General features: G+C 41.2%; 1 protein-coding gene across 2 annotated transcripts; it reads right to left on the reverse strand.

The window, feature by feature from the left end:
* Window positions 1-659: 659 nt before the first annotated feature.
* sntg1 (syntrophin, gamma 1) lies at window positions 660-23,019 on the reverse strand. 2 transcript variants are annotated; one of them, XM_080440585.1, is made up of 17 exons: window positions 22,926-23,019; window positions 19,496-19,630; window positions 16,982-17,038; window positions 16,713-16,770; window positions 15,721-15,764; window positions 15,173-15,214; window positions 14,774-14,876; window positions 13,997-14,079; window positions 13,283-13,413; window positions 12,612-12,741; window positions 10,176-10,214; window positions 8,374-8,490; window positions 7,530-7,601; window positions 6,125-6,277; window positions 5,891-5,983; window positions 2,694-2,804; window positions 660-2,568 (listed from the first exon to the last, which is right to left on the reverse strand). In XM_080440585.1, exons 1-17 carry the CDS (start codon window positions 22,950-22,952, stop codon window positions 2,386-2,388), a joined length of 1,578 nt encoding a protein of 525 aa, XP_080296711.1. In that variant the 5' UTR covers window positions 22,953-23,019; the 3' UTR covers window positions 660-2,385. The 2 variants fall into 2 exon arrangements, with proteins under 2 accessions (XP_080296711.1, XP_080296710.1); XM_080440584.1 differs by having other exon boundaries at window positions 14,753-14,876.
* Between the last annotated feature and the right edge of the window lie 4,413 nt (window positions 23,020-27,432).

Genomic DNA, 27,432 nt, shown 5'->3' on the forward strand with positions numbered 1-27,432 from the left:
CAACTTTAATACATCCTTTCTAACAAGCGAACAAACAAGTTCATAATTATCTACACATGGCAATTAACATCTGAATAAAACAAATTATGAATGCAAGCTTCTATCAAAATGTTGTGCTTGTATCTTCATAAAGTCTCTTCTTTTGTCTATAGGAGAATATCAGTGCATATGTTGATGGTTGCACAAGCTGTTGAGTCCACAGTCACTTTGAATTTGAACCAAATTCTGTGAAAAATGTAGTCAAAATCAAAGGTTAGAAACGTCTCATTTATTAATTTATTACACATCATATTTGTTAATAAAACATGTATAATCTGCAAAAAAATAAAATAAAACTCAATTTCTAGATCCTGTGTTCAAAGGGTATGCGACCAAAGGTCATTTTTAAAGCACGACCGCATCACTCAAACTCTCTTTGCATAGGCTGCATCACCATCGCCCACTCTCTGACTGCATGTCAGCTTAACTAACACACATGAAGCACTTCAATGACTCCATTTAATTTCCTATCCTCTGAGTTCACTTACCCATGGTCCTCTCTTTTGTTGATCCTACTTAGGGAAATTGAAGGTAAGAGCATGACTGACTGCACTAATTGACCATAAGTCTTTTTGAAGATGTTTGAATTTGGCTTCGCATAGTCACACTGCATCATTTCAAAATACAGAGAAAACAGAGTGGTAGTGAGACAGTTTGAAGTGCCATCTCAAAACCCCTCAGGCTATGATGCTACATGTTTCTATCTTCCTATATGTGTGTTTTGTATTGTCATGGTGCTTTGCCAAAGAAGATTTGTGATCATAATTTACTATTTACAGGCTAAATTTAAATGAGATGAAAGTACACCATAACTCATTTTAGTCTCTTAACTTGGCCCATAGGGTTAATGATGAAGAGATCAAGAGGATATAAGCTACTATTCTTCGGTACACATCAAATTAACAAATGCCATAATCCCTAAAAGTAATCCCTCAAAAATCTCCATAATTAATTAATCTTTAGAGTTCATTTGAATGTCAGTACTGTATTTATATACACAATCAAGAACTGGATAAATCAATAAAAACATCACATAAGGTGTCTATTTTCCTAACCACGTTTGGAGCAGTATTAGACATTTCTCACACAACCACTGCTTGAACTACCTTTTGTTGTGTGCAGCACTTTTCTCCATTATAGTGATTAATTATTCACCAGTTTGTGAATCTGCCCTGTAAACTGTGTCCTGCATGAGAACAGCCATGAAGGATTCCATAATCTGACAATTTCTGAACCATTTCTGTGGGTGACCTGATAAAACAAACTTAACTTAACATAACATTACACATGTCTACAGATATCTAGGGCCAATCTCTCTCCAGTGACTGGATACATCGATCCAGTCAAACTACCAGCACACTGGTATTTAACTGGATAGTCAAGGTTATGATATCCCAACATGTACATTTGTGTTAAAATGTATTAAATGGGCATAATTTATAAGCTAATAAGGGAGTGTGCTTACAACTGTAAGTGAATGTATTCCATATATCCCCACACATCATACATTTTCACCTTCAACAATTGTATCAATGGGAATACATTTCTCCCAGACTAATATTTCAGAATGAAAGCAAATGTGTTTGGTGTTTAGGTAGGTAGTATGTGGATTTAAATTATGTTTAATTGAAAAATAATTGAAGGATAAATGTAGGAAAATAAAAGTTTATCTCTGCTACACAACCAAATCAAACAAATAGAGAAAGCATTATTATAACTGCAATTTACAATACCACATCAACATCAATAGTCAATCAACTTTATGTGGAAAGTAATATTGTCAAGAAATATAATTTTTCATTAGGGAAGTGCAAGTGACATACAGTATTATATAAAATGAAAAACAAACTCTAAAATCTGTGCAGAGGAGTCCACAATACATCCATTTCTATTATATAGAAGAGACATCTTGCCTTGAGGATAGAATTGTGTCATTTATTGACACAATTAATTAATTAAATTAATTAAAGTGTTAATTAAAAGAATATCTGCTTTTAATGTTTGATCAACCAAATTATATCCACAGAATGTTTCGTTCAGAAATGTTAAATCACACAATTTGTTTTCTTCATTACTGGAGTCTTTTTGTTGGCTACGAAGTTGTTCAAAGTACAGTGTGATGTTCAAGTCCAAGATAAGCACATTAATCCATGTTTTTCCTTGAAATCGTCCATTACATTTCTCCAGAAGAGGTCTTTCGCCAAAATAGTTCCACTGTTTGATATAGTTGTCCTTCATAATATGATGACCACACACTGAATACACACATTTCCGTGTTTTAATTGTTCATTTAGGCCATGGACATGATTAAGTGCAATGTCTTACAAGTTTAGGATAAGGCGCCTGTCAAGTGGCATATTTGAATTTAGATGTCTGTGAATTACATGAGATACTGGTGAGAGATGGCATCCCAGTGGTAGTTGCAGTGCCATGACTCTCCACAAACATTGGGTCCAGGCAAGCAACTTTGGCAGCAAAAAATGCATGGATACAATGTAGCACGGCAAAGAGGTTTGAAAATTCCAGCTCCTGTAACAGAAAGTCAATATTGAAGTTGCACAGAAATCAGTTACTCTAAACTTTGATGAATAATCCACCAATCCTCTAATAGTTACCTTGATATATTTTATTATTGAAATGTACACGTTTGTTACCTTTGCTTCGATCGCTTTGGAGTCTTGATTTTGGAACAAAAACTTGATCTTGCTTTTCCCATCATCGGATGATCCTTTAAGTTGGGAGAACTTGTATCTCCATAGCACAGCCTGTATAGGATACATACCAAGAGAGAACAAATGGGACATTTGAAATTGAAGCTGTTCTTTCAGTTTGGCAGATAAGAACACTGTGAATGTCACGTTAAACAGAGGAGGTAAGATACTGCTTTTCATAACTGAATCAATATCGAGCTGTATAAACAGCAGCTGTACAATATCTTAGACAACGGTAAGTTCTCATTCGAGCATCTCTGGGAGACAGCTGGTGACGCGTCTCATGTGAATATGTATCTGGTGAGTACTGTACATCATTCTGTGCAAGATTGCATTCCCAGTCTGACTGAAAGTAGGAATATTACGCTGTACAATGCACTGTAAGTAATATTTGAATGTGCCGTTGTTGAATAGTTATTCATAATGGAAATGAGTTCAGTCAATTTTCAGATGCATCGCAGAGGTCAGTATAGGGAGAGAATCACAATTCTTCAAATGCCTTTGCGCGCGCGCACACACACACACACACACACACACACACACACACACACACACACACACACACACACACACACACACACACACACACACACACACACACACACACACACACAAGAATTGGCTCGGCTTTTCAGAGAGGATCTCAAAGAGAGCATTATACCCATCCCATTCATATCAATTGCACCCACAGGGACTCCATAACACGTCAGAGCAGCTGGAGGGATGGTTGTAGTGGAAAGGTTCAGAGGGAGCAGGGAATGGAAGGAGAAGCTATCAATAGCAAACTCCTGGTTTTCATTCTTCCTGGACGGCTTTAGTAGTGACCCCTGTCTTAAAATCAGGTGAAATATCTATCTGTAGACCCATCAGTATCCTTCCAACAGCTTTTAAGAAGGCATTAATCATACCATTTTACATTTTTTTATATTTCAATGCCCTGGCCTGGTTAGAATCCTACTTAAATAAGAATGGGTGATATGTGTTCTTCATTTGCTAGTTGTACAGTAGGGGTCTAAGGGGGTCAATTTAGGACACTTATACAGTATACAGTATTAATGATCTCCCCCATTATGTCCAGATTTTAGCATCCACATGTATGCTGATGATACCGTGTACTCATACATGAACTAAAGAACATGCTGCAGCCAAACTGACAGCTGAAATGAGCACGGTGTTGGAATGGCTAGTTAAATCATGAGTGACCCTTAATTAATTTCACATTGAGGATCAATACTTCAGTTAATCCTTTTAATTAATGGTGAAGTCATCACATATTTGACACATATTACATATCTAGGCATTGTGAATGAATAATTTTAAGAGCACCTGTTGTATCTGTCTCCTACAAAGCTTTTTGTACATACTATGATCTTTCCCCATCTGTTTTACTGCCTATAACGTGGTCACAGGCAGGTGTGACTACACTCAAGCCTATGTACTAACGAACGCTAAAAGTATCACATAAAAAGCCATGGAGTTAGCTGCGTTCTTTCTTTCTTAAATTCCATATCCACAAATACTGGAAACTCAGGAGGCTTTGCAGCTATCTCAGTAGCTTTATTGATGCAGCTACTGAGGAAGGCATAGCTGAAATGTTTGGCTGCAACAAGAGGCCATGTTGAATGAATAAATGAAGAGAGAAACACAGTTTTCCTGAGTGTGAGTCTTTTTTAACTTTACTGAAGTCTCTTGCTATATAGAGCTATCCAGCACCAGATTTAATCAAAAGAAGATTTTCTTGTGGGTGAGCACATTTGTTCTTGAACTCTGTGTTCAAAAACAGCCTTAAGCTTTGGCTAAAGTCAGCACAAAGTGACCATCAAAGATTGCCGTCTTGTTGTTTTTGCGACGGGCAAGTGGCCTAGTTGCGACAGGCCGGCAAGGGGCCTAGAGCCTTTAAACGGTTACTGTCAATATACTGTAAGTGGCCGTTTCTATTCAGTCAACGATAAGGTTGAGATGTGCGGACAAAGTAAAGGATGTAGATTGGCGATTGGTTGGAAAGGATGTTGATACGCATACATCCAACCAATGTCAGGAAAAATAAGGGAAAAGAAGATCCAAGTTGTGGTTTATATAACATGTTTGAGCATTCCCTGGCCGGTCTACAGCGGAAGGGAAGCTTGTGTTATATATTATTACGTGTAGCAATCAATATACAGTATCACACATTTCCTGCATTTATTCCGGTCTTACTCATGATCCCAGTCTAATCCACAATAGAAAAACAAAACAAAAATGTTCGCTTGTTTTTGTTTCCCCCCCAGTCAGGGAGGGTGGTGTTCTTTAGGGTCGCAGCTTGGATAGCGCTCATTTAGTTTTTCTAGGCGTTTATACATAAAATACCCCCCTTAAATTTGCAAAGTTCTTCAAAAATAGCCAAAACAGCAGATTGACATGGCAACATGACGTAATGTCTTTCTTGTTTAAATAGCATTTGTCATACTGATTCTTTTGTCTCACAATTTTATGTACAGTATTGTGCTGTTTTATGTAATGTATTTGCTGTTCTGTGGTTGTTTTTGTCTACCTGCCAAGGGACAATAAAGGGTAATTAACTCTGGTGCAATTACTTTTAATTGTGCACTGCCCTATATAATAATAAACAATAATAAAACAAACACGCTAAAGCTACTGTAGGCTGCCTGTCAATTGTCTTATAGAATTCAAATTGACATCTAACATGTTTTTTACGTGCCAATCGAAACTATTAAGTAATCCCACCATATGTAATGTTTGGTGATTGGTCTCGACATATGGATTGCGTTTTTTTAACTCTTTGTCTGTATACAATGAATACATTGGCAGCATTGTGAGTCTTAGGGGGGGGGGGGAATCGTATATTGCAGGACTTGGGCCCAAATCCGAGAAAACAATAGACAGCGGCTGTGTCCTGTTAATTCACATAATGGATGGCAGTGTTTTGCATGGCTCTCAGACTTGGTTAAAGGCCAAAACGAACTGCAGACACAAGTGAGAGTTTGGAAGCCAGAGGGGACCAGCCGTCAAAACAAATGCACTCAGACTACAAAACGCGCACAGTGGAGAATAAGTTAGCAACACCAAAAAGAGATGCTGAGACATCAGGACTACTTTTACCAGAGCCCCCCCCCCCCCCCCCCCCCCCGTTCATTACTCACCTTTGAGGCAGCATCAAAGCAAACAAATCCCATGCTGAAGTCGATGGTGAGTCCCATAAGGTGGCTCTCCATAATACAGGCGTAGGTTTTACACTGTGGAGCAGAACAAGACATTATAGCTACCAGAGTCACCCACAGAAAAGATCCCATTTCACTCCACTAAGCATGTCACAGGACTGACTCTGTACTAAAACAACAGGGCTGGCCGTTTCCCTTCGTAGTTCACATACTGACCTGTATCCTCTCTACCTCCAGGAATGTGGCCATCTGAAAAGCCTTCTCCCAGATCAGCAGCTCACAATCCAGCTCCACGCTGAAGAATAGGTCCTCCCCAGTCTCCGTCTGGACACTGAAGCAATGCTTCCTCTTATCCAGAAGGTCATTGTCCTGAGATAACACCGTAATGCTGCCATGACGATCATGTACAGACAGGCACAGTGACTCGGTGATAACAAAAAGTGGCAGTGACATATGATGTGTTGCTGCACTCAGTGACCAAAGAAGCTGCTCTGGTTTGAAAAGCATGGAATCAAAGACTGCAAGTTATCCTCAACACGCCCTGTTCATTTGTTTAACCACATGAACCTTAGTGTCCCTATTCTGGGGGCAAACATAGTGTAAAATAGTGTTGTGAGCTTGTACAGTAGGTTGGCCATTTTTGGTGAAGGGATTTGATGTAGCAGGAAATACTGTAATAATGGACCTAGTATAGACCCCTGGGGGACCCTAGCTGGTCAAATAAGTATAGGGTTTAAAGGTAGCACAGAAAATGCTGCACCAAACAATGTTTTGCTATAGCTCCCACAGCAGCAACACAGAACAAGTACTAGAAAAAGTGCTCCTCGGAGCACAGGTCTCCGCCAGGTCAGGTAGGTTATTGTGGGACAGAAATGTTCTGAATCATTATAGAGGTGAGTGGAATGTGCAGAAGTTGAGGGGTTAATATTGATGAAGTTATTGCACAGACACTCGTACGCTGCGCTCATGATTTGAGGCATTTTGTTCAAAGCGAACCATTATGCAAACTTTAGATGCAAACAGTATCTTAGCCAATCAGGATGGAATATGACAAATCTAACAGATCCGTCTTGAGCACATGACTATAGAGATGCTGTGTACCGATTTGCGTGATGTTTGGAGAAGATCTGTAGGAGCAATATCAAAAAATGTGTTTTGCAAAAATTGGCCTCCTGGTGGCGCTATAACAGGCCGATCTGAAAGAGTTGGGGCAGAGGTTCTGCTCTGGCATCCAGGGAGTGTGTGTGCACAGTTTGGCGTTGATCGGGTCAGCGTTGCCGGAGATTAGCTGTTCACAGACGGACGGACAGACACACACAGACGGACGGACAGACAGACGGACAGGGGGCAAAACATAGTCTCGGCCACACCTTCGGCCTGACAGAGACAATAACGTAAAAGGCAAGCCCTAAGCGACTGGGATGGTTTACTAGGCTAGTGCATTTGCACCATAACGTTAAACCTCACAGTGGTTGGACTGTAAGAGAATGCATTAAAATATCTTCTAATGAGCTAATTCAAGTGCAGGTTCATTCTTTCACCTCAAAAGTTCATCCAGACACTGAGATTTCTGCCTGTAAATATTAAAGTTATGCCTCAAGCATAAAAAGATCTGCCTTACCTTCAAGACCTTGGACATGATCTCATACACAGTGTAACTCTTCTCTGCTCTGGTCCAGTCCCATGTCGTCACCTGAAACATGTCATATTTAATTGGATTTGATTTAATATATTCAATGAATATTTTACTGAATAGCTATGCTGTGGCTTTTAAAGAAATGAACGGATGAGAGCTGCCCCCGGAACTAATACTTGAGCCATTGTATTTCTCTCTCCAGGTTGCTCATTTAAAAACAGCCTATTTTAAAATGAGTTACAGCTCAGTGGCTGGTTTAACGTGGTCTTAACTGCTATCATTTATATTCACATTATGTTCATTTACGTTCAACTATCTATTCTATTCTGACAGACATGAAAATGTATAGCACATGCATCTAGATAAAGATAAATATTTCCCTATTCTCCTCTTTTATTCTCCAGCACATTCAAGTGGTGCTTGCAGCTTTACTCATTAATCAATCATGCATATATATAAAGATAAACATTTCCCTAATTTCTTCTTTTAGCCCCCAGCCCATTCAAAGGGTGCTTGCAACTTTACTTATTAATCGATGATTTCCCATCTCTTAACTCACTAAAATCAATAGCTTATCTATCTTGTCACAATCACTTACAGGGCTCACAAAATGTAAACACAGAGTTGATGATCATCATCAATCAAGACCAAGATCAATGCGGCACAATTGCTTTTGTTTTAGTCACATCCATTTTCCAGCAGGAAAACGTTTTGTCCATCAACAACATGGCACGGCTGCTGCTATTGGACAAGCTAAATTCTTTCTTTTATTTTATTACAAACAGAACCGAGATACCTCCACCTCCACCAACCACACACAAAAACTTACAGGAGGTGCTGAGAACTTGAAGAGTGCAGAACCCCTCAAGGCGAGGAACTTTGGTGAGTACATTCGATCGTGAACAGAGTCCTGTTCCTTCTCGTCTGCCCAGCCCATGTAGATGATCTATCAGAAGATTCACCCATTACAACCGGGAACACATCTGTGTAACCACTTAAACCATTATTTTATACTTTGGCTATTCAAAAATAGCCGATATACAAGCTCATAGGGCGGCACCGAGTGCCGCGCTATGAGCTTGTAGATCTGATATTTTTGAACAAATCGTGAAAATTCGTGAAAATCTTTGAATATATATATTTTTTAAGCAAACATCTTTAACTCAAATCTTTGCTTCTAGGGGGTCACTGGAACAAAATGTTTTGAGATGGGGGTTCGTGGCGCAAATACATATCATTTTGGAGGTCCTTGACATGGAAAAGTTTTTCAGAAAACTGTTTTAGAAGACATTTGTAGAAGCCTTAACAGGTTAAAGGAGAGATCGATAGAAACATACAGAGAGAGAGAGGTGCACGTGTAGGGTACAATGTAGAGAGGAAGTTGTATGATATACGATACAGACAACGAGAGGGAGTTATGACACTGTTATAGAGGTTGTAAAAGGATTGTAAGGCTTCGAGGCTGTACTGCCACATTCAGGGCGATTGCAGAACCAGTAGAATGTTTGGCAGTATTGCCATGTGGAGATTTTGATGAATGCCAACTCCATTGAGTGAAAGATTCAGGACGAGCATTCTCTTGTAATGGAATTTAACCCATTCAATCCGGGAACACATCTGTGTCATTTTAGATTTCAGCTAGATTTCTTACGCGAACATTTGTGACTCAAATCTTCTGGTGGAACAAAACATTTTGAGATGGGGGGTCGTCGGTTGGCGGCCAAATACCTATAATTTTGGGGGTCCTTGACATGAAAAAGTTTGAGAACCACTGATATAGCAACATAAGTTTTTCAGAAACCTAGAAGACATTTGTAGTTCCCGGAGTGAATGGGTTAATTGCAGAGATAAAAAGTCATGTGATTTTGTACTTTGTCAATGGGAAGCAGCGACTGTTGAATTAATTATGAAAACACAAAATTCCCAATCTGTGCGCAGGCACTTGAGCTGCTTATTTTCTCAGTCGATGGAATGGACTTTCATGATGCAAACATTCTACCTCTTTTGCAACAGTTGCAAAGATTTGACCCCGTTCTTTCTTTGACCAACATGGTTAGAGTGACAGTCTGTTTCATTCGGAGGAAATATTCCAGTGATGACTATCAAAGTTTTCTTTAAAGACAGCAATAGGTAGCATACAAAACACATCTATCAAAATGCCCAATAGAAAGCACAGTACACACTAGTGATGAGCGGGTCGACCCGTAACCCGCGGGACCCGCGGGTCAACCCGCGGCGCGGGTAGGTCGAGTCAGGATTTCAGAGAAAATTATGCGGGCTGAGGGTGAGCGGGTCAGCCGCTCTCCACGAAAAAAAAAAAAAAAAACCCTATTTTGACCAACATGCTTGTTTATTCAGCCCATGACAATGTTGTGCTACTGTAGACATGTAAAGGGACTTTGGGTACTTAAAAGAGCGCTATATAATATATATATATATTCCCACCGCGGGTCGCGGGGCGGGTTGAGCCATAGATTTATATATGGGTTCGCGGGGCGGGTTGAGGCGGGTCGCGTTCCGTCGCGGGTTGGGGCGGGGCGGGTCATGAAAAAACCCGACCCGCACATCACTAGTACACACAGTTTCACAGATCTAGTACTAGAACAAGGCAGATTCAGTTGATTGACTTACCTGCTGATTCACTGGGAAATTTCTGTTAATCTTCTTCACCTGTTCGAACAAAAAAATATATATATAGTAAACATTTGTATCTTCTACCTCAGAAGTATCAGAGAGCAATTACTGGAGCAATCTAGAGCAGGGGATCCCAAACGTTTCCATGCCAAGGACCCCCAAATAGCCATAGCCTCTGGCAGTGACCCCGCTATTGCAAAATGGCAAAAAAACTAAACAATATACTACTACCTACAGAACTGCATGTGTGTGTGTGTGTGTGTGTGTGTATATATATATATATATACACACACACACACACACACACACACACACACACACACACACACACACACACACACACACACACAGTTTTTTGTTTAAACTTTAATTTTGTATGATTCTTTCAAAAAAGAAAATCCTATTTCCTGTCCTGTCCAATTGCTCCCTGGCGCCCCCTGCCGGTCCCCACTTTTAAAACGTGATCTAGAGCAGTGTTTCCCAGCCTTTTTGGTGCCAAGGCACACACCTGACATAGCCAAAAGATCCCAGGGCACACCTAGATATACGGTGTGTGTATATATATATATATGCATGTGTATATATGGCATTTGTCCCATTAGAACACACATTCAGGCCAAACATTTCCTCCAAGGACAAACAAACAGTGACACAAATATTTGTGTTCCTCCACAGCATCAGAGGAACACTGTTATGGCTACTTTAATTCAATGTATGCAAATTGGAAAATAGTGATAGATTCATAGAGTAATTTCCACAAGGACCTGAGGCTCTCCCTAAATGCTGGTTTTAAATGCAGGGAACCACTGAGGCTTTAAATTAAAACATTCGGTTCAGATCCCAGGTATCAGCCATTCCTAATTCACACCACGCTATCAATAAAACTCTCACTCTCAAGGAACAGAACGCTGAATTAGACCCTCAAAACTGTCTCATGTCCTCCAATGGAGGCAAGAACAACTGGCAAGTCCTCATTTTGAAATGTCATTTGAGGGTGAGCCCAGGGAGAAAACAAGACGTTTTTTTCTTTTGCTAGCTGGAAAAGAAATAGCCTGCACTACTGTCGAGACGTGAGCTGGATGGAGATCATCTCTGCATGTGTGCCGGTGGGTTTGTCTTCCTTCAACTGCAGGTTATTGTGACCAGTTGTGGTCTGCCAGTGTTACTGTAGCACTTGTCTGTTCTGCATGTCAAAATCATATAACATTTCATCCATTAAAAATGAATCACAGTATCTACAGTACATTCACCCATACTACTATTCTGGCGCGAACATTCTGTAAAAATAGCAGATCCACAAGCTCATAACGCATCGCAATGTGACACGTTGTTGTGAGTTAGTAGATCGGCTATTTTTGGCAAAGAGATTTGGTGTAGGGGTAAAAGAAAGGGAGCGGACCTAGCACAGAGCCTGGCCCCTGGGTGACTCTGGTCAACTAAGTATATAGTAGTTAAAATCTGTATGTCCGTAACATCAGCTTATTTTGATGGCTCACACTTTTTAATAAAGGCTGAGGCCAGAAATGCCCTTTCAATCATTCAATCCATTCTGACAATGAGTAATCTGTGTTGTGCTCAGTATGACCCTCACTTAATGCACTCCAAATTAGCCAGGGCTCCATTATCCCCCGGAGACTCGCATACAGCTCTCTCATATACAGCCAGCCCAAACACCACATCATAATTACCACCCTCTGAGGTTTTTAATTGTTGGACATTTATGTTGAGTAGCATGCCAACACAGGTGGCTGGAGCTTTTGTGTTTCCCCCGGGAATGTCTAAAAGGAACCAGCAAGCATTGGCTTTCTTAACTCTATTAATGTACCTATCAATGGCAGAAATGTCACACTGACATACAGGACAATACACCTAAATGGATATTTTGAAAGGTATTCAAATGCAACTGGCTTGAAAACCAGATATGGCTACTAAACAATCTGCATGTGGCCTTGTCTGTTGAGCTTTACCTACTTTATCTGGCAACATGAAAGCACTACGTTTTCCAAACTCTTGTGAAGCTCAGAAATATGTTCACAAAGAGAAATGGAATAAAGAATTGCTATCTCATGAGTTATTTTAATGTGCGTTCCACCCCTTGGCATCATTATTATATAATACATTGTAATGAATTATAGATAATACATGCGCATGATTTTACCTTCAGGGAGTAAATGTAGTACAGTGCCAGGTTCTAACACTGTTATTGTGACCCCAGGCCGTTAGAAGAGAGTATGCACTTATCTCTTAGTGTGAAGACATTAGTATACGTCTACTTATCATGTGACATTTGTAATAGTATTGTTTATTGTTTATTCAAATTGTCATCAACGTTGAAGCCCAAAACGCCTAAGCACTTTGACTACTTCGTCAACTACATATATCAATAGAGCTAACATATTTGCTAGAATCTTTCTGATGTTGTCCAATACTTACATTGTGCTTAGTGAGGTTGGATATGTTGTTGGCTATTGCTTGAAGCCATTCTAAGCATTCTTCAGCTGTGTGACATTGAATGACACCACTGCAAACCCCATCAACAGCTATCACTTGAAAAGCATTTTTCCTGAACACATTGGGGCAAATAAATGGAGACAGAAAATGTGATTAAAGGCTCATTTATACTTCGTTGCACGACCGCATCACTCGCCAAAAATATAGATTTTCTTTTAAGAATCATAATCAAGTCACACGGTCATGAAACAAAGTATACATTAGGCTCAAGGATAGCTTTTAAGAGGCCACTTCATCCAACTTCAATAAAACTAAATTATTATTTTTTTTGTCTGATAGCAATAGCAAGGCTTTATATTATCCAAAACTGTAATGCAATTTATTTAGATTACTTGAGCAAGACATACTGTACTGCAGAAGTCTTTTGAACAACATCCAAACATATTGGCACAGGCAGCATTACTGTCTACTGCTGGCTCCGTTTGAATAGTCATCTCGACACTGCTGCCATGACGAGTCTCAGCAGGGGACAACTACTGTAACTCAGCTTGCCGGTGCAGAGCCTACAAACCGTCACCAGAAGTGACAAGGTCGGAAACTGGCTGCCTGAGCCACTTCTCTGACAAAACATGAGGTCCCCTGCGCGCACTCACCTGCACACATCAGAGCCCGGCACGTGCTGTGACAGGCGCGAGTGGAGCAAAGGAATGAGCCGCAGGTCCACCCATCTCTTCTCCCAGCGCAGCCCTGGGGAAGTGGGCCAGGAGGAGCAGGAGAGGGTGTCCTGGAGACGACACACAACACAAGGCAGAGAGGAGCTTATCGTTTTCCCACCTCACGCTCATTTCTCACTCTCGCCTCATTTCATGCAGCGGAAATGTCAACAGTCGGCGCCCGCGCTGCCGCAGCTGCTCAGGTGGGGAGAGCGGAGGAAGTTGATTCACTTCACCTCTAAGATAAAGATGGAGTGTGTTGATTCTCAGCAAAATAGAAACAGTTGCATGGAAACAGCTTGTTGGCCTTTGGCACGCTGCCGCATAGCGATAGAGGGATAGTTATAGAACGTAGTCGTAGACTAGTGATTCTCAACCTTTCAAGGACACCAAGTTTGACAGGTATTAGGCCACAGACTACACTGTAATATCCAGTGTTCATTTAACTCTGAGAGTGTGCAAATGGAACCAGGGTCCATTTGCACACTCTCAGAGTTACAGACCCGTAAATGGCCCATTTGGTTCCTAACTATCAATCATTTAGCTTGGGACCCCCTCAAGGACCCCTTGGGGGGGGGGGGGTCCCTGCATTGGACCACGCATTGAGAACCACTGTCGTAGACTTTGTGATGGAGTAAGGGGCCAGTAGCCTACCGTGTTGTTGGGATGGTAGTTCAAATGGAGGCCACTGTCGCACAGAGGAGAGGACGTCCCGCTACTCTGGTCACTGGGTACACCTGAAGGGACGAGCAAGAAAGCCACATCCCCCGATGTGTGTTCATATGTCACAGCAGCAGTTGCTGTAAAGAGCTAGCATTTCAAGGGTATCCTTCAAAGTGAATTATACTCATCAGCTACTATGCGGCGTTATCACACGCTGTGCAAATATTAGGGATATCACACACACTGTGCACATATTAGGGATACAGTACCCTAATATTTGCTTACTTAACAGATAAGGCGACAGTTATAGTGACTTGGCATATGCCTGGGTATGATAGGTATTTGTGAACCACATCTCAGTGTGTGTTTTGTCTGTAATGAAGGGCTCATGCCTCCACGTTTAGTAGTCAATTGTTTGCACAAAGGCAACATCTATACAATGTGCAGTGTGTAATTCTTTTTTTGAGTGTCTCTGTCAAATTAAATGTTCCTTCAGGTGGAAGTGCATGCTCGTCTCAGTTTCTTTGTCATTAGGCAATTAATATCTTTATTTAGTTCTTGTCGCAATTAGTTGGGGTGGAAGTGCGTGCTTGTCTCTGTTTCGTTGATATTAGCCAACTAATGTTTATTTAGTTCTTGAAAAAGGTCAGATTCACCGATTTATTTTTACATGCAGGTTACACTGCAGTGTTAATTAGTTGCATGGGACACCGTTGTGGGATGAAGTATAAAAGAGGCTTTTCTTACTTAGTATGTGAGTATTCTTACATGTGCAATCTTCACAGAGGGGTAGTTTAAGAAAAGCTGGAGTCTTCTTTAGAAAGGAGACAGTGAGTGTCACTTCTTCGCCAGCATTTCTCAAAACCTGGACCTGAAATGTACACAATACATAAATGTCATAAAGGCTTACTGCTAGCCCCTTGGTGTGATGTATAACATAAGGCATTGCGTAACAGTTCTTCTGTAAAGAAAGGAAAGCTTAGATAAGGGCTTTACATCACCCTGAAATTATAATGCTTACTCATTGTGAAGCTGTTCAATTCAAAATGGATAAAAAATGGTTTTCCACGTCTAAAAGATAATGATCACAATGTGAAACAAGATAAAAATGTGCTGTGAGAGTTGCTGCAGCGCAGGTGAAATATGAGATATCAGTTGACAACATACCACTTCCTCATGGCGATAGCTTCTTACATTTATTCCATTTATCTGGAAACCAAAGCAAAATTTTGGGGTTAAAATAACAACATCAACAATTATTTTGGTCACGGTGTGTTCTTATCTGCAAAATATTGACCAAGAACCAACCACAATATTGTTATTGTTATACATAATAATGTACCTAATTTAATTTAGCATCGTTTTAAAATAATTTCTTCTTAAATCCCTTGTTATGCAATACAAATACAGTTGCCTTGCCTTGCCTGTCTGGACTAACACAGGGTGACATTCACAGCTGCCATTAATACTGTATTGCTATCCTGTCAACGTTATCTTTGCAGACTGCATCACAGCCCGCCTTTTTTTTTCTTCACTCCTGCAAACCTATGCAACAACACTGACATTTACACCTATAGAAGAACTGCTGAGTGTTTCAGCAGTGGTGCTGACATATGGTGTGTATGAAATATTAAAGATGTGCATCACTTTGCAGAGTGGGGCTGAGATGTATAAACAAGCATTTAAATGACATATGGTGTGTCTGCTTTCTCTACCTGGAGGATGGCGTCTCCGATGAAAAGCAACCCAGAGAGTTCAGCTGGAAGGAGAAAATCACTTCAGTAAAGGAGCCTCCATGGAAAAACATGAGGCATACTAATGGCTCGTGCAGAGATTAGAGCCAGACAGATATATCGATTTGGCCGATATATCGGCCATTACTGTCTCCGCCAGGCCAGATGGCAAAGGGACGGACGGACAGAGGCCGGAGACTATGTTTTCACTCCTGTATGTCTGTGTGTCTGTGCGTCCATCTGTCTGCGAATAGCTAATCTCTATTCTCATTCATTGGACTGATTGGCAAAGATTAGCAACAAAGGACGAACCTCTGCCCCAAATCTTTCAAATCAGCCTCCTGGTGGCACTATAAGAGGCCGCTTCACGTTTTGGCCTATAACTCTTGAACCATAGGTCATACAATACACATTTTGATTTATGACGAACCCATGACGACCCCCCCTCCCCCCATAGGTGTGTCTCATTGCGACACATTGTGAGTTTGCAGATCAGCTATTGTTGAATTTTCTATTTTTGAAAAACAGTAATCACATTTATGTTTTAAAATTGATTAGAATTGATTTTGCTTCTTTTTTTTTTTTTTTTTTACCCCACGATTTTGTAACCCAATTTTCTAAGTGATCCTGGGCGCTACACTCCCCCCACCAGCCTAGGGAGCCCAGGGCCGAGCTCATGCCTCCTTCTATGCATGAGAGCCAGCTGACCTTCTTGTCACCTGACAGGGGGGAATTTCCCCGGTAGGACGTAGCGCGTGGAAGGAACACGTTATTCCAACCAGTTCCCTTCCCCTCCATCAGGCGCCCCGGCTGTCATGGGGGAGGAGGTATAGCGACCAGGATTACTACATGTTTTTGTGAGGGTATTAACTACCCTAGGAGACACGGGGAGAACATGCAAGATTTTGCACTTCTAAAGAAAATATTGGTCAAAACATAGATAATCGGTCGGGCTCTAGCACATAATAATTTACCTTTTTGCTCTTTCGATATTTTTGAGATCACAACAGGGATTTTGTGTTCCGCTCCACCCTAAGAGACAAATTAAACAGAGTTATTATAGAGGAACAAATAACCATTGTGACAAGATAAGGGGGAGCAACTCCATTTTACACAAAAAAAACTACCCTCGCTATTTAATACATTTAGACAAAAAAAGAAAAAAAGGTCAATAATGTTAGGTGACAGTAAATTAAAAGAAAAAGCTGTGGCGAGTGGACTAGATCAATAAGATCTAAATTACCTTAATACTCAGCCCGAAACCTCCAATTGTCTGCCTTCTGATCGTTACAGTCCTCTCCTGTTAAAAGATTTGGGTAGAAGAGCACAGTAATGATTTCAGGGGATGCTGAGCCTATTTGAGATACTCTGGCAGAAGATAATTAACAGGAGACGAACCTTTTGTGTGATATGCTAAAGAAGTGGTTCTCAAACGTTTAAAAAATATATATATATTTCAAGGGCCCCATAACTCTCAGAGAATACAAATTGAATTTGGCTCCCTTAAGGAACCCTGAGGGTCCCGCCTAGACAACACTTTGAGAACCACCGTGCTAAAGTGTTACTGTATATGATATCAGTTGAAAGGTTCCAAAAAAGCCATCATTTTAGTAAACTATCGTCACTGAAATGCCATCGTGTCTATACTAAACATTTCTGGACAGCCTATGATTTATTGCTTGTACTAGAGGAACCAGAAGATATTTTGACTGCTTGTATTTTATAAATCAAATGTGAAAACTTTTGTAATTGTCCACATTTTCTCAGGGGTACTGTGCGTATCACAACAAATCGATTTGAATCACCCCCTCTAACGTAACAACAAGAATACTCTACCCTATTCTTTTCATCTGATGGTCTCACTGATCACTGGAATTTCAAAGATACTGAGTGCAGGTGTGCTCCTCTTCTCAAATAGAAAATCCATCTAATTACCTCTAATCTGTGTGTGTGTGTGTGTGTGTGTGTGTGTGTGTGTGTGTGTGTGTGTGTGTGTGTGTGTGTGTGTGTGTGTGCGCGTGCGTGTGCGTGTGCGTGTGCGTGTGTGTGTGTGTGTGTGTGTGTGTGTGTGTGTGTCTGTCTGTCTGTCTGTCTGTCTGTCTGCTGGTGAACTCGCAAACCACTGGATCGATCAGTGCCAAGTTTCCTGCGCACGCTGCCAGTAGGCCAAGGAAGTCAATCCCTGAATATTTTTCAATATTCAATATTGACTAAATATGATTTAACGCATCGCAACACACTGTGAGCTTGTAGATAGACACTGCTGTATGATGATAAAACAAAAGAAAAGGTTGAAATATGGAGATACAAGGCTTCTGCCCGACAGCAACGATATACCAACACACGTCTTGGTATAGTGCTGCAACAGACATGACTCTGATCCACAACAAGTAAAACATATCAAATGTATGCTTCAAATGTATGCTTCTCACTAGAGAGCCCAGTATGGGAAACCGGTCAGAAATCAAAGGCAGGCTGCCCTGCCTCCCCCCCCCCCCCAGCATACTCATGAAACTGAGTGCCTCGGGAGCACAGACATGTGCTGAAACCTGATTCATACTTAGTTGCATGACCGGTGTCGCACTGAAAATAGCAGACCTACAAGCTCACAACGCTTCCCGCTGCGGCGTGTTGTGAGCTTGTTTTCGGTGCGCGACACCCATGTGCCGAAGTATAATGAGGCTTCTTTTTTTTCCTTTTTTTTCACCCGGTGCCAATTTCCTAAGTGATCCTGGGCACTACACCAGCCCTACACCAGCACTACACCAGTCCCCCACAGCCTAGGCAGGCCAGGGCCGAGCTCATGCTTCCTTCAATGCATGAGGGCCAACTGACCTTCTTATCACCTGACAGGGGGGAGTTTCCCCGGTAGGACGTAGCGCGTGGAAGGAACACGTTATTCCAACCAGTTCCCTTCCCCTCCATCAGGCGCCCCAGCTGTCATGGGGGAGGCGGTATAGTGACCAGGATTAATACATGTTTTTGTGAGGGTATTAACTACCCTGGTAGACACGGGGAGAACATGCAAACTCCACACAGAGTGGGCCCTTTCGCCAACCCCACCAAGGGTATCGGCGCTGATGACGCGGAGGAGAAGACACGCCCCCAGCGCCCACAGCGTCCCTGGCGGAAATCGAACCCAGGACCTTCTAGCTGTGAGGCGACAGCGCTACCGACTGTGCCACCGTGCCCCCCAGTATAATGGGGCTTTAAGCCTCCCACTGACTGGTCTCTGTTCTGGCAAGCCAATGGGACTCTCCATCAGAACTGACCAAGGTAACTGTCACTCAAACAAGGTGAACATTACATATTTACCAACCACGGCAAAATGTGTCTGGCAATGGAAAAACTAAAAACAAGCATTTTCAGCCACATGAATCCTATCGTCCCTATTCTGGGCATGTCATAATTAGGCGAACATTTGGTGAAAATAGGCAAACATTCACACTATTTTCAGCTATTTGCGGATACGGCAAGATTTGGTGTAGGGGAAGAAAGCAGGGAACAGTACAGACCCCTGGGAACGTGCCATTCTGCAAAGCATGCATCACAGTGAGAGTGTCACATACCGAATAATACGCCACATTTCAATAACTGATATACTGTAGATTGACTTAATTTGTCATGCACATAATAGACACTCACCACACTGACAAGATGTTGATTTTGTTGTCTAAATCTGATTTTAGTGCGTGTGTCATGAGAAATGCAGATGATGTCAACATTTGCTATGTATTAGACAGCTTGGGTTACTTACACAGGAATAAAAAGGCTCTCCCGACACACAGATGACATCTTGCTCTTGAATGGTCAGAATGTCTTTGGCCAAGTGAAGTCGAATATTGAATGGCTCCTCATTACCTTCTTGCAGCAAATAAATCCCACTCTTTGTCTGAAAATAATCAAAAAGACAACATCATTCATCATTCCTTCGCAACTAAATTAAGCGGCCACGAAATGAAATGTCACAGAAAATGCTCCTCCCGAGCGGAGGGAACTTGAAGAATGTGACAGTGTAGCTTGCCTATCACCATGTCAGCTATTCCTCCTTGGCTTGTTATTGTCAGTAGCCATCAGGCTCCGACAACCAAGCTTGACCCCCGTGAGAGTTTAAGACCTGCGCTGTCTGCTCTGTTCTTTTGGGATAACTGACTCCCGCTTTGACTCTGGCACTGTCTGTACTTTTGGATTACTGACTCTGGCGCTTGCAAATGGACTACTGGGATGTACGTCACTACAGAACCTTGACAGATGCCTGTTAAGGATAACTGTAAAGAGACATATTCATTCATATATTCACTGTTGATAGACAGTGAATATATATATACTTCTTTTAAAACTTTTTCAGTGAGAGACCTTTTCATATATTCATTGGCGATAGATCTATAGGGAGGGAGAGATAGAGATAGACAGACAGACAGACAGACAGACAGACAGACAGACAGACAGACAGACAGACAGACAGCATGTTCGTCCTTCGCGTGCGAAGATGACCAATGACTTCACGATATCTTGTGGGTGCGAAGATGCTGCAAAGATGGCTGACAGACCACACAAAACTACACACAATCCGCTGTAAGCCCTCATTTGATAAACATCAACATACACTTATAAATGTGACAATTAACAGACCCAAACAAACCAACAAATTACTACAGTCTAAATGTCTACGCATATTCACCTCAGTCCAAGCTGTCGTAACTCAGAGAGAGCGATGGAGAAAGGTTGATTTGTATGAAGACAGAGACCAGTGTATGGCATGGTGCCAAGTTCTTACTTCCTCTCGTGAAGGACTCACCACGTGGGTGTGGGTCACATTGCAACCTAGGAGTATAAGTTAAATCTGTCCACTTTTCATGTTGATTCATAGTTACACCAGAATTTGTGACCTACCGAAGTCTGTAACTCCAGGGGTCCCTGTTTTATTTATATTCTTTGTGATCTTTTCGTCCTGTGTCCTACCATTGAGTAACTTTATTTCATACACTACTGTATGAAGCACAAAACACGTAGAGGACTGGACCTATTATGCTTTAATTTGTATTACTTCCATCAGCTGACTGGTGATCATCCGGTTGATGCTATATTATTTTAATGTCAATTTGGACAGACATGGGGGCCGCTGTCATTTAAATTCCCAGACTGATTTGTGTTCCAAGTTCGCCCCTGGCCTGAACAAATATAATTGACTCAAGGCATTAACAATCAGCATCCATTATCATAGCCCTTCGCCCCATTGTCCTGTGCCTTTTCATACACACACACACACACACACACACAACCCCAACACATTGTCATCATGCACCACACAGACACAATGATGGAGGGAGGAACATGTAGGAGAGTGTCTCCTGGCAGAGATTTTCACTCCACTGAGAACACTTCAATTCTCTCTTTATATTGAGACTTGATATTGAAGGTATTGATCATATTTAGCAATATGAATACTACTGATATATGGTAAAAGAAATCCCAACAAATTAGTGTCAGATCACAAATACATCTGGGCAGATTTTATTAGCTATTTACAGACAGTTATCACGTTAACATTTATGCTATACGATTCAAATGAATAAAACTTATACAACTGCACATTGAGGAAAACATGGTCAGGGACATGTTGCTTGGATGACTCAGTGCATCGTTTGCACAAAGCGTTCAGCATTCAGATGCATCCTCCATTCACTCTCATATCTATGATATACTCTTGTGATATTTTCTAAAATAGTAATGCATCTATCCCACGAGAAAAGGTGAATAAAATCTCAGAAATGAGCTGAATTCATCAATGAACACCTTACATATGAATTTCTCAGTGTTACGCAAGTAGGATGAGGAGATGAGCCATTTAAAACATTCTAATCCGCATAAATTTGCATTTTGCATAGCTATCTCTTCCCGGGCTAATTGGAATGCTTGTCTCGTCCTTGAGACTTAGAAAGGTCTAAATAAAAGAACCACCTTCACCTGACAAGATTGCTAATGGAAATGCACCAATGTCAGCATCATTGTCACCCTGCATGCATTAGTCACTGGTTAACAAGACATATAGTCCCATGGTTGCCTTCTCTAAGGGAAACATCTCAGTTGCAAATGAAACTTGAATCTAACTCACTTTACAGAGTCAATTGTCATTTAGCTACAATGAGGAACACGGGGGAAGTGAAGACCCCTTATTCAGGTTAAGAAATTAGTCTATGCCTGCAGCTTCCTTTGTGAGAAATGAAATGAGAGCAACAATTCACAGTGTGTGTACTTGTGTCTGTGTGTATATGTGCTAGGGAGAGAGAGAGAGAGAGAGAGAGAGAGAGAGAGAGAGAGAGAGAATGCCTGAGAGTATGTCTGTATGTCCATATGTGATCTGTGTGTGTGTGTGTGTGTGTGTGTGTGTGTGTGTGTGTGTGTGTGTGTGTGTGTGTGTGTGTGTGTGTGTGTGTGTGTGTGTGTGTGTGTGTGTGTGTGATCTGTGTGTGTGTGTGTGTGTGTGTGTGTGTGTGAGATCTGTGTGTGTGTGTGTGTGTGTGTGTGTGTGTGTGTGTGTGTGTGTGTGTGTGTGTGTGTGTGTGCGTGCGTGCGTGCGTGCGTGCGTGCGTGCGTGCGTGCGTGCGTGCGTGCGTGCGTGCGTGCGTGCGTGCGTGCGTGCGTGCGTGCGTGCGTGCGTGCGTGCGTGCGTGCGTGCGAGAGAGAGAGAGAGAGAGAGAGAGAGGGAGGGAGGGAGGGAGAGGGAGAGAGTCATTAGTGAAGAAAAATCAGGGCAGTAATGTCGTAACGTGTACATTGCTGGGTCAGACAATTTCTCAAGCGGCTGAGCATTGTTTGACCCGCTGCAGAGCATGTACTGTATGCAATTAGCCTTATCTCTGATCCCATTTTATGGTTTATCATGCTCTCCTTTCATAATCCCCCCACTATTATTATCTACATAATCATCTACAATCAGATACAATAATGTACATGACAATTTAAACTACAGACAGCACCAGATTTGCAACAAGGATATCCTAACAAGATGCAGTCAGATACTGGAGCTTAATCAATGATGCTAAATGCTGACCAAAGGTTAACACACCTGACATTTGACAATGCAGTGGGGGAAAAAAACGAGACTAAACACAGAGGCAATGACATAACTGACCCTGTTAGTTTCAGTTACAATTCATTCATGATGAGGACCGTTCAGATCTTACCTCTTCATTTGAAGTCTTGAAATCCATGTGCCACCTGTGCAGTGAGGGAAGCTGTCCTAGAGGAAAAAGATGGTGGGGTTTAGGCTGAGTTATAATTGGTTTCACATCGCATTGTGCACTGAAAATAGCAGATCTACAAGCTCACAACGTGTTGCATCCCGGCGGTGATTGAGCTTGTAGATCTTGCTTGTAGATCTGCTAGGCTTTAAACTTCAGATGCAAATAAGTTGCGGTGTGAAATGGATTTAAACAAGAATTGTTATTGTTAGCAGTTCTCACGCAGAGAGAAAATCTGATTTTAATTATTGTTTTTCCATTGGTTCGCCTGTTCAAAAAACTAAATCCCATTCTGCAATCTGGAGCAAAAGTAGAGACCTTTAAATGCTGATAAATGATTCATTAGCAGATATGAGAAGCTGAACATCCTAATAAAGGTTTCAATAATAGAATCCATTGCTCCCAGAGATGAACTATGTTGAACCTGTTCCATGTCAGTATGAGCATCAAACCCTTAGGAGACACATAAAGCTAGTAGTCATGGTAATGGAACAGTAGGCTTAGTCATAAATGAGAGGAACGTTCGATAGTAAAATGTGAACCCCCACCACACACACAAGGCTACACAAGGAGTTGCAATAATGATTATGCGCAAGCAGTCTAACATACCTACTTTACATAAGCCAATTCCACTCCGTTGCAATCAGTCATGATTGCCACGTGAGTTTTATTTTTTTCATTTTTTTATGTGACATGGATTATAAATAGTTTATGCTTGAATTACAGAACCAAAATTTACCACATTCACATGGTGGCCATTTTGCTCTTACATCATACTTGGGGACAGGGATGGACAGCTGTGGGCAACAAGAGTGGAAGAAATATACTTACCTCAGAAGAAAGGCCCCCAGCTCTGTTTATGGGGAGGTCTAGCCATCGAGTAGAGAGTTGATCCCTAATCCAGCCCGTAGCAGAGGAGCTTCCCAGACCATGGCTGTCAGACTGAAGGGGAGAGCAATGAGGTCAACTCTCCTGGCTGGTAGTTGCTGTTGCAGGGGGTTCGAATTGGAGCCGCTGGCTGAAGGGCAGACCAAGGCTATCCTGTAGCAACTCCTTGACAATCGCTGATTGGTGTTTGTGTTACAGCAGAACCAGGTTGTGACCCAAGTATTGTTCTAACCCTAAATGTGGTTAAAGGTGGAAATCCATTACCAGGAGAAGAGATGCTGAGATCCAGCATGAGCTGAAATAAAACACACACAAACACACAGAGACACACACACACATGCATTCGCACACGCACGCACATGCACACAAAAGCTTTTGTTACTTACAATAAAAGGAAAACAGAATGCTTTCAGAGCAAAACGCAGCACTGCATATGAAATGAAGTCAAGAATGTTGATTAAAAACTCCTGACTGTGACTCAAAGGGCTTATCATTCGAGCCCAAAACAGATAATAGTGATGTTAACACATCACAAAGTATGTGTGATGTTGAATGACAAGTGATGCAAAGTTTGCTTTCACCGGCAAGAACTAGGAAAGAAATAAATAAATACAAGTCAGAATCAAAAGCGAAGCCGAACGCAGGAATTTCAGATCTCAGTCTATGATACAGTAGATCCTCTCAAATACCACACTTCGTACAACCTGTAGCTCCAGCCTTTTGAATGCCAATAGGCAATTTGCTTATAATATAAGCAAATTGCCTATTGGCATACAAAATGCAAGGAAACAGATAAATATTATTTATCTGTTTCCTTGCATTTTGTATGCCAGGCACAAATTATTCTCCATGGTGATTTGTTATCTTCCAACAGAACACCTTTGAGAAATACAGCTCTTTAGTATGCTTTGTGGGCTCACTGCCACCTTTTTGTTGAGCTGAAGAATGCATGTGTTGCTACTATGATCATTGTTCTGGGAGATTAAAATGTATCTGCATTTGAAACAAAATCTCATGCATAAATCATTGACATTCCGCAGATACTGTACAGTAACAGTAATCTCAATGAAATATGCAAATCTGTTTGTCTATGATGGAATTTCATTTACAATAGAGTAGACCCAGGACAAGGAACCAAGGAAAAGAATCAGGGAAAACAATTCACTACTGTACATATAATGGGAGAAAGGTCCAACATACATACTGTGTACTTAATGGATCACAGCGGTGGTCTGGCATGTTAAGCCCACTGACTATGACTCACGGAATACTTAACATTACAGCAGACCATTTGCCAAAGTATAGCATGGTTTGTTCGATTTTTTAAAAAGGTTTTACCATTGAGCAAATAGAACCTGCCTGCTTGCTCAGGGGATTAATTGAATCTTGACCATCAGGTTAAAATTTGTGTCAGATCCTGTGTCTAGGTGAGACATGACCTTTGACATGATCTAAATGTTTCAATAGAAGAGCAGGGAGACAAAATACAACCACCTCAATTGTATAAGTTATATTGTATTAACTATAGATTTGTCCAATCTACCATACAGATTGGACAAAATTACATTTTATATATTTTTTTTAAAGTGCTGCTTTAAGCATACATTTTGTGTAAATATCATGTTGATATTCGAATTATATATATAGTTTTTTTTTAAATAGGCAGGGGGCGTCTAACCCAGTCAATCAGATTTCATCTGTTAGTTTTAGTTAGATCCTGGTTTTTACATATTTTAACGCATGATTATCGACTTTGAAAGGCTTATAAGTTATCAATTATGTAATTTCAGGGGATGTTTTTGCAATATGGTTTAATATTTGGATTTTAGGAAATCACATTAAACTTTCCGAAACGGAACTTTTATTCTTTTGACAAGCATACACGTATGAAGGGAAAGATGAGAAGTTCAATATTTAGACATATTTTTTAACTCAGCTTCACTTAACTTTAGGGCTGCAATAATGTACAGTACAACTGGACAGACATAAAACCACAGCTCTCCTTTGATGGATGATGCACTATAATCTTGACAGTATTTGGGGGCTTATTTAAAAATGTATGTCTACATCCGGTCAATGGAATGAAAAGGGGAAAAAAAACACTTTTGGGGACTCAGGGATGATTACTTCATCCCAGCAGATGCCCTGAAATACCCGCGAGGGCGAGCAGTTCTTGAATACAAGGCATTATTCTATCTAGACCGAGCCTTTTGTGTCACTTAAGTTGAGTCAGCTACTCTCAGCTACTCCATTGGATATAGCACTGCTACCAATTCAACAAGCAGTGTTTTTCAAATAATATTCTTGTCTTTGACACAATGGTAAAGGAGTGAAAGTGAGTAGCAGGCTTTTAGATTGCCTGGGTGATGTGTAAGATTGTGACATCTCCATCTCTTAGACCAGAGGACAGCTGTGGCCCATAGTGGATGATAAATGACCATTTTGCCTAGCAGGTGGGGCAACCGTCTGCAGTGTGACCGTCTGCAGTGTGTTGCAGCAGCAAATATACTTGCAAAATGAGATGGGTTTTGTCTGTGTTTTACTTGCGCTGTGATCTGTAACATATAAGCGCGAGCGGCATATCGTTTAATGGCAAGTGATGGTAATTTAGTATTTGAATGCAATCATTAGGTTAGTGCTGTATTCCAAAAGGTTCCATATCAAGTCTATTCATGCTGAAAGTATAAAGAAATCTGGAACGGTGTTACTATAATTTCTGGCAACCGAATTTCATCGGGATTGCAACGGCACCACCGTAGTGAGACTACACAAGAGTCACAAACAATATTTTAATGAATGCTGACACTTCTTTTCGACTGGAGTGCGGCCTTTGACAACACTGATCATAATGTTCTAAATGGCAAATCTCTTCTGGGACTACTATGCAGTGGTCTACATATCATGTTTTTTTCCACCATTCTTCCCCTTCCTCCCCTATAACTTGTGTGCCCCAGGTTAAATTTGAGATCCAATCCTTTTCTCCTTATGAGTCCCCTTGGTGATATTATACATGGGCATAAAAACTCCTGGAACTAGGAATCCACACACCCTCCCTGTGAAACTCCTTACTGACAGGTGAAGAGAAGTGCTTGGCGAATTCATGTGTTAATCAGAGGGGACACGTGCTCGTCTACACCCTACATTAATTACATCCCCAGATTAAACCACCCAACCATCATTACAAAATATCCTCTATCATTGCACTCTTCTCCTCACAGGGTTTATTTTGAAAAAGCAATGTTTACACTTTTATGACAGGTCTGCGGATTTCTTTTCACCTGGCAATTTGTGTGACAGAATCATAAACAGAGCACTTCTTCTTGTTGCGTTGGTTCAGTTCATGAAGCAGCTCTTTGTGCAGCACTGCATTTACCAAGAACATCTCCAGCTCGACAAGGTCTATTTTGTGTACTTACTTAAATGAGTGTTGCATTCATTGATCATTCTACCCGGAGTCAAGAGTGACATCTTGTGTTTTTTCCCGTTAAAGCAACTGTCAAAATTATACATAAGCCCTCTATTACCTCACAGTCAATACTTGAGACCCAGTAACAGCCAGTGC

The sequence above is a fragment of the Gymnoscopelus braueri genome, assembly GCF_963280865.1.
Source record: "Gymnoscopelus braueri genome assembly, chromosome: 10".
Lineage (NCBI taxonomy): Eukaryota > Metazoa > Chordata > Actinopteri > Myctophiformes > Myctophidae > Gymnoscopelus > Gymnoscopelus braueri.

What these genes read in the sequence shown, in the direction of transcription:
- sntg1 (XM_080440584.1), bottom strand. Translation starts at nt 22,952, where the DNA reads ATGGATTTCAAGACTTCAAATGAAGAG. An exon ending in TAAGAATACTCACATACTAA is followed by an intron (nt 14,080 to 14,752) that starts GTAAGAAAAGCC and finishes TCGTCCCTTCAG; the next exon opens with GTGTACCCAGTGACCAGAGT. An exon ending in ACTACCATCCCAACAACACG is followed by an intron (nt 13,414 to 13,996) that starts GTAGGCTACTGG and finishes TGTCGTCTCCAG; the next exon opens with GACACCCTCTCCTGCTCCTC.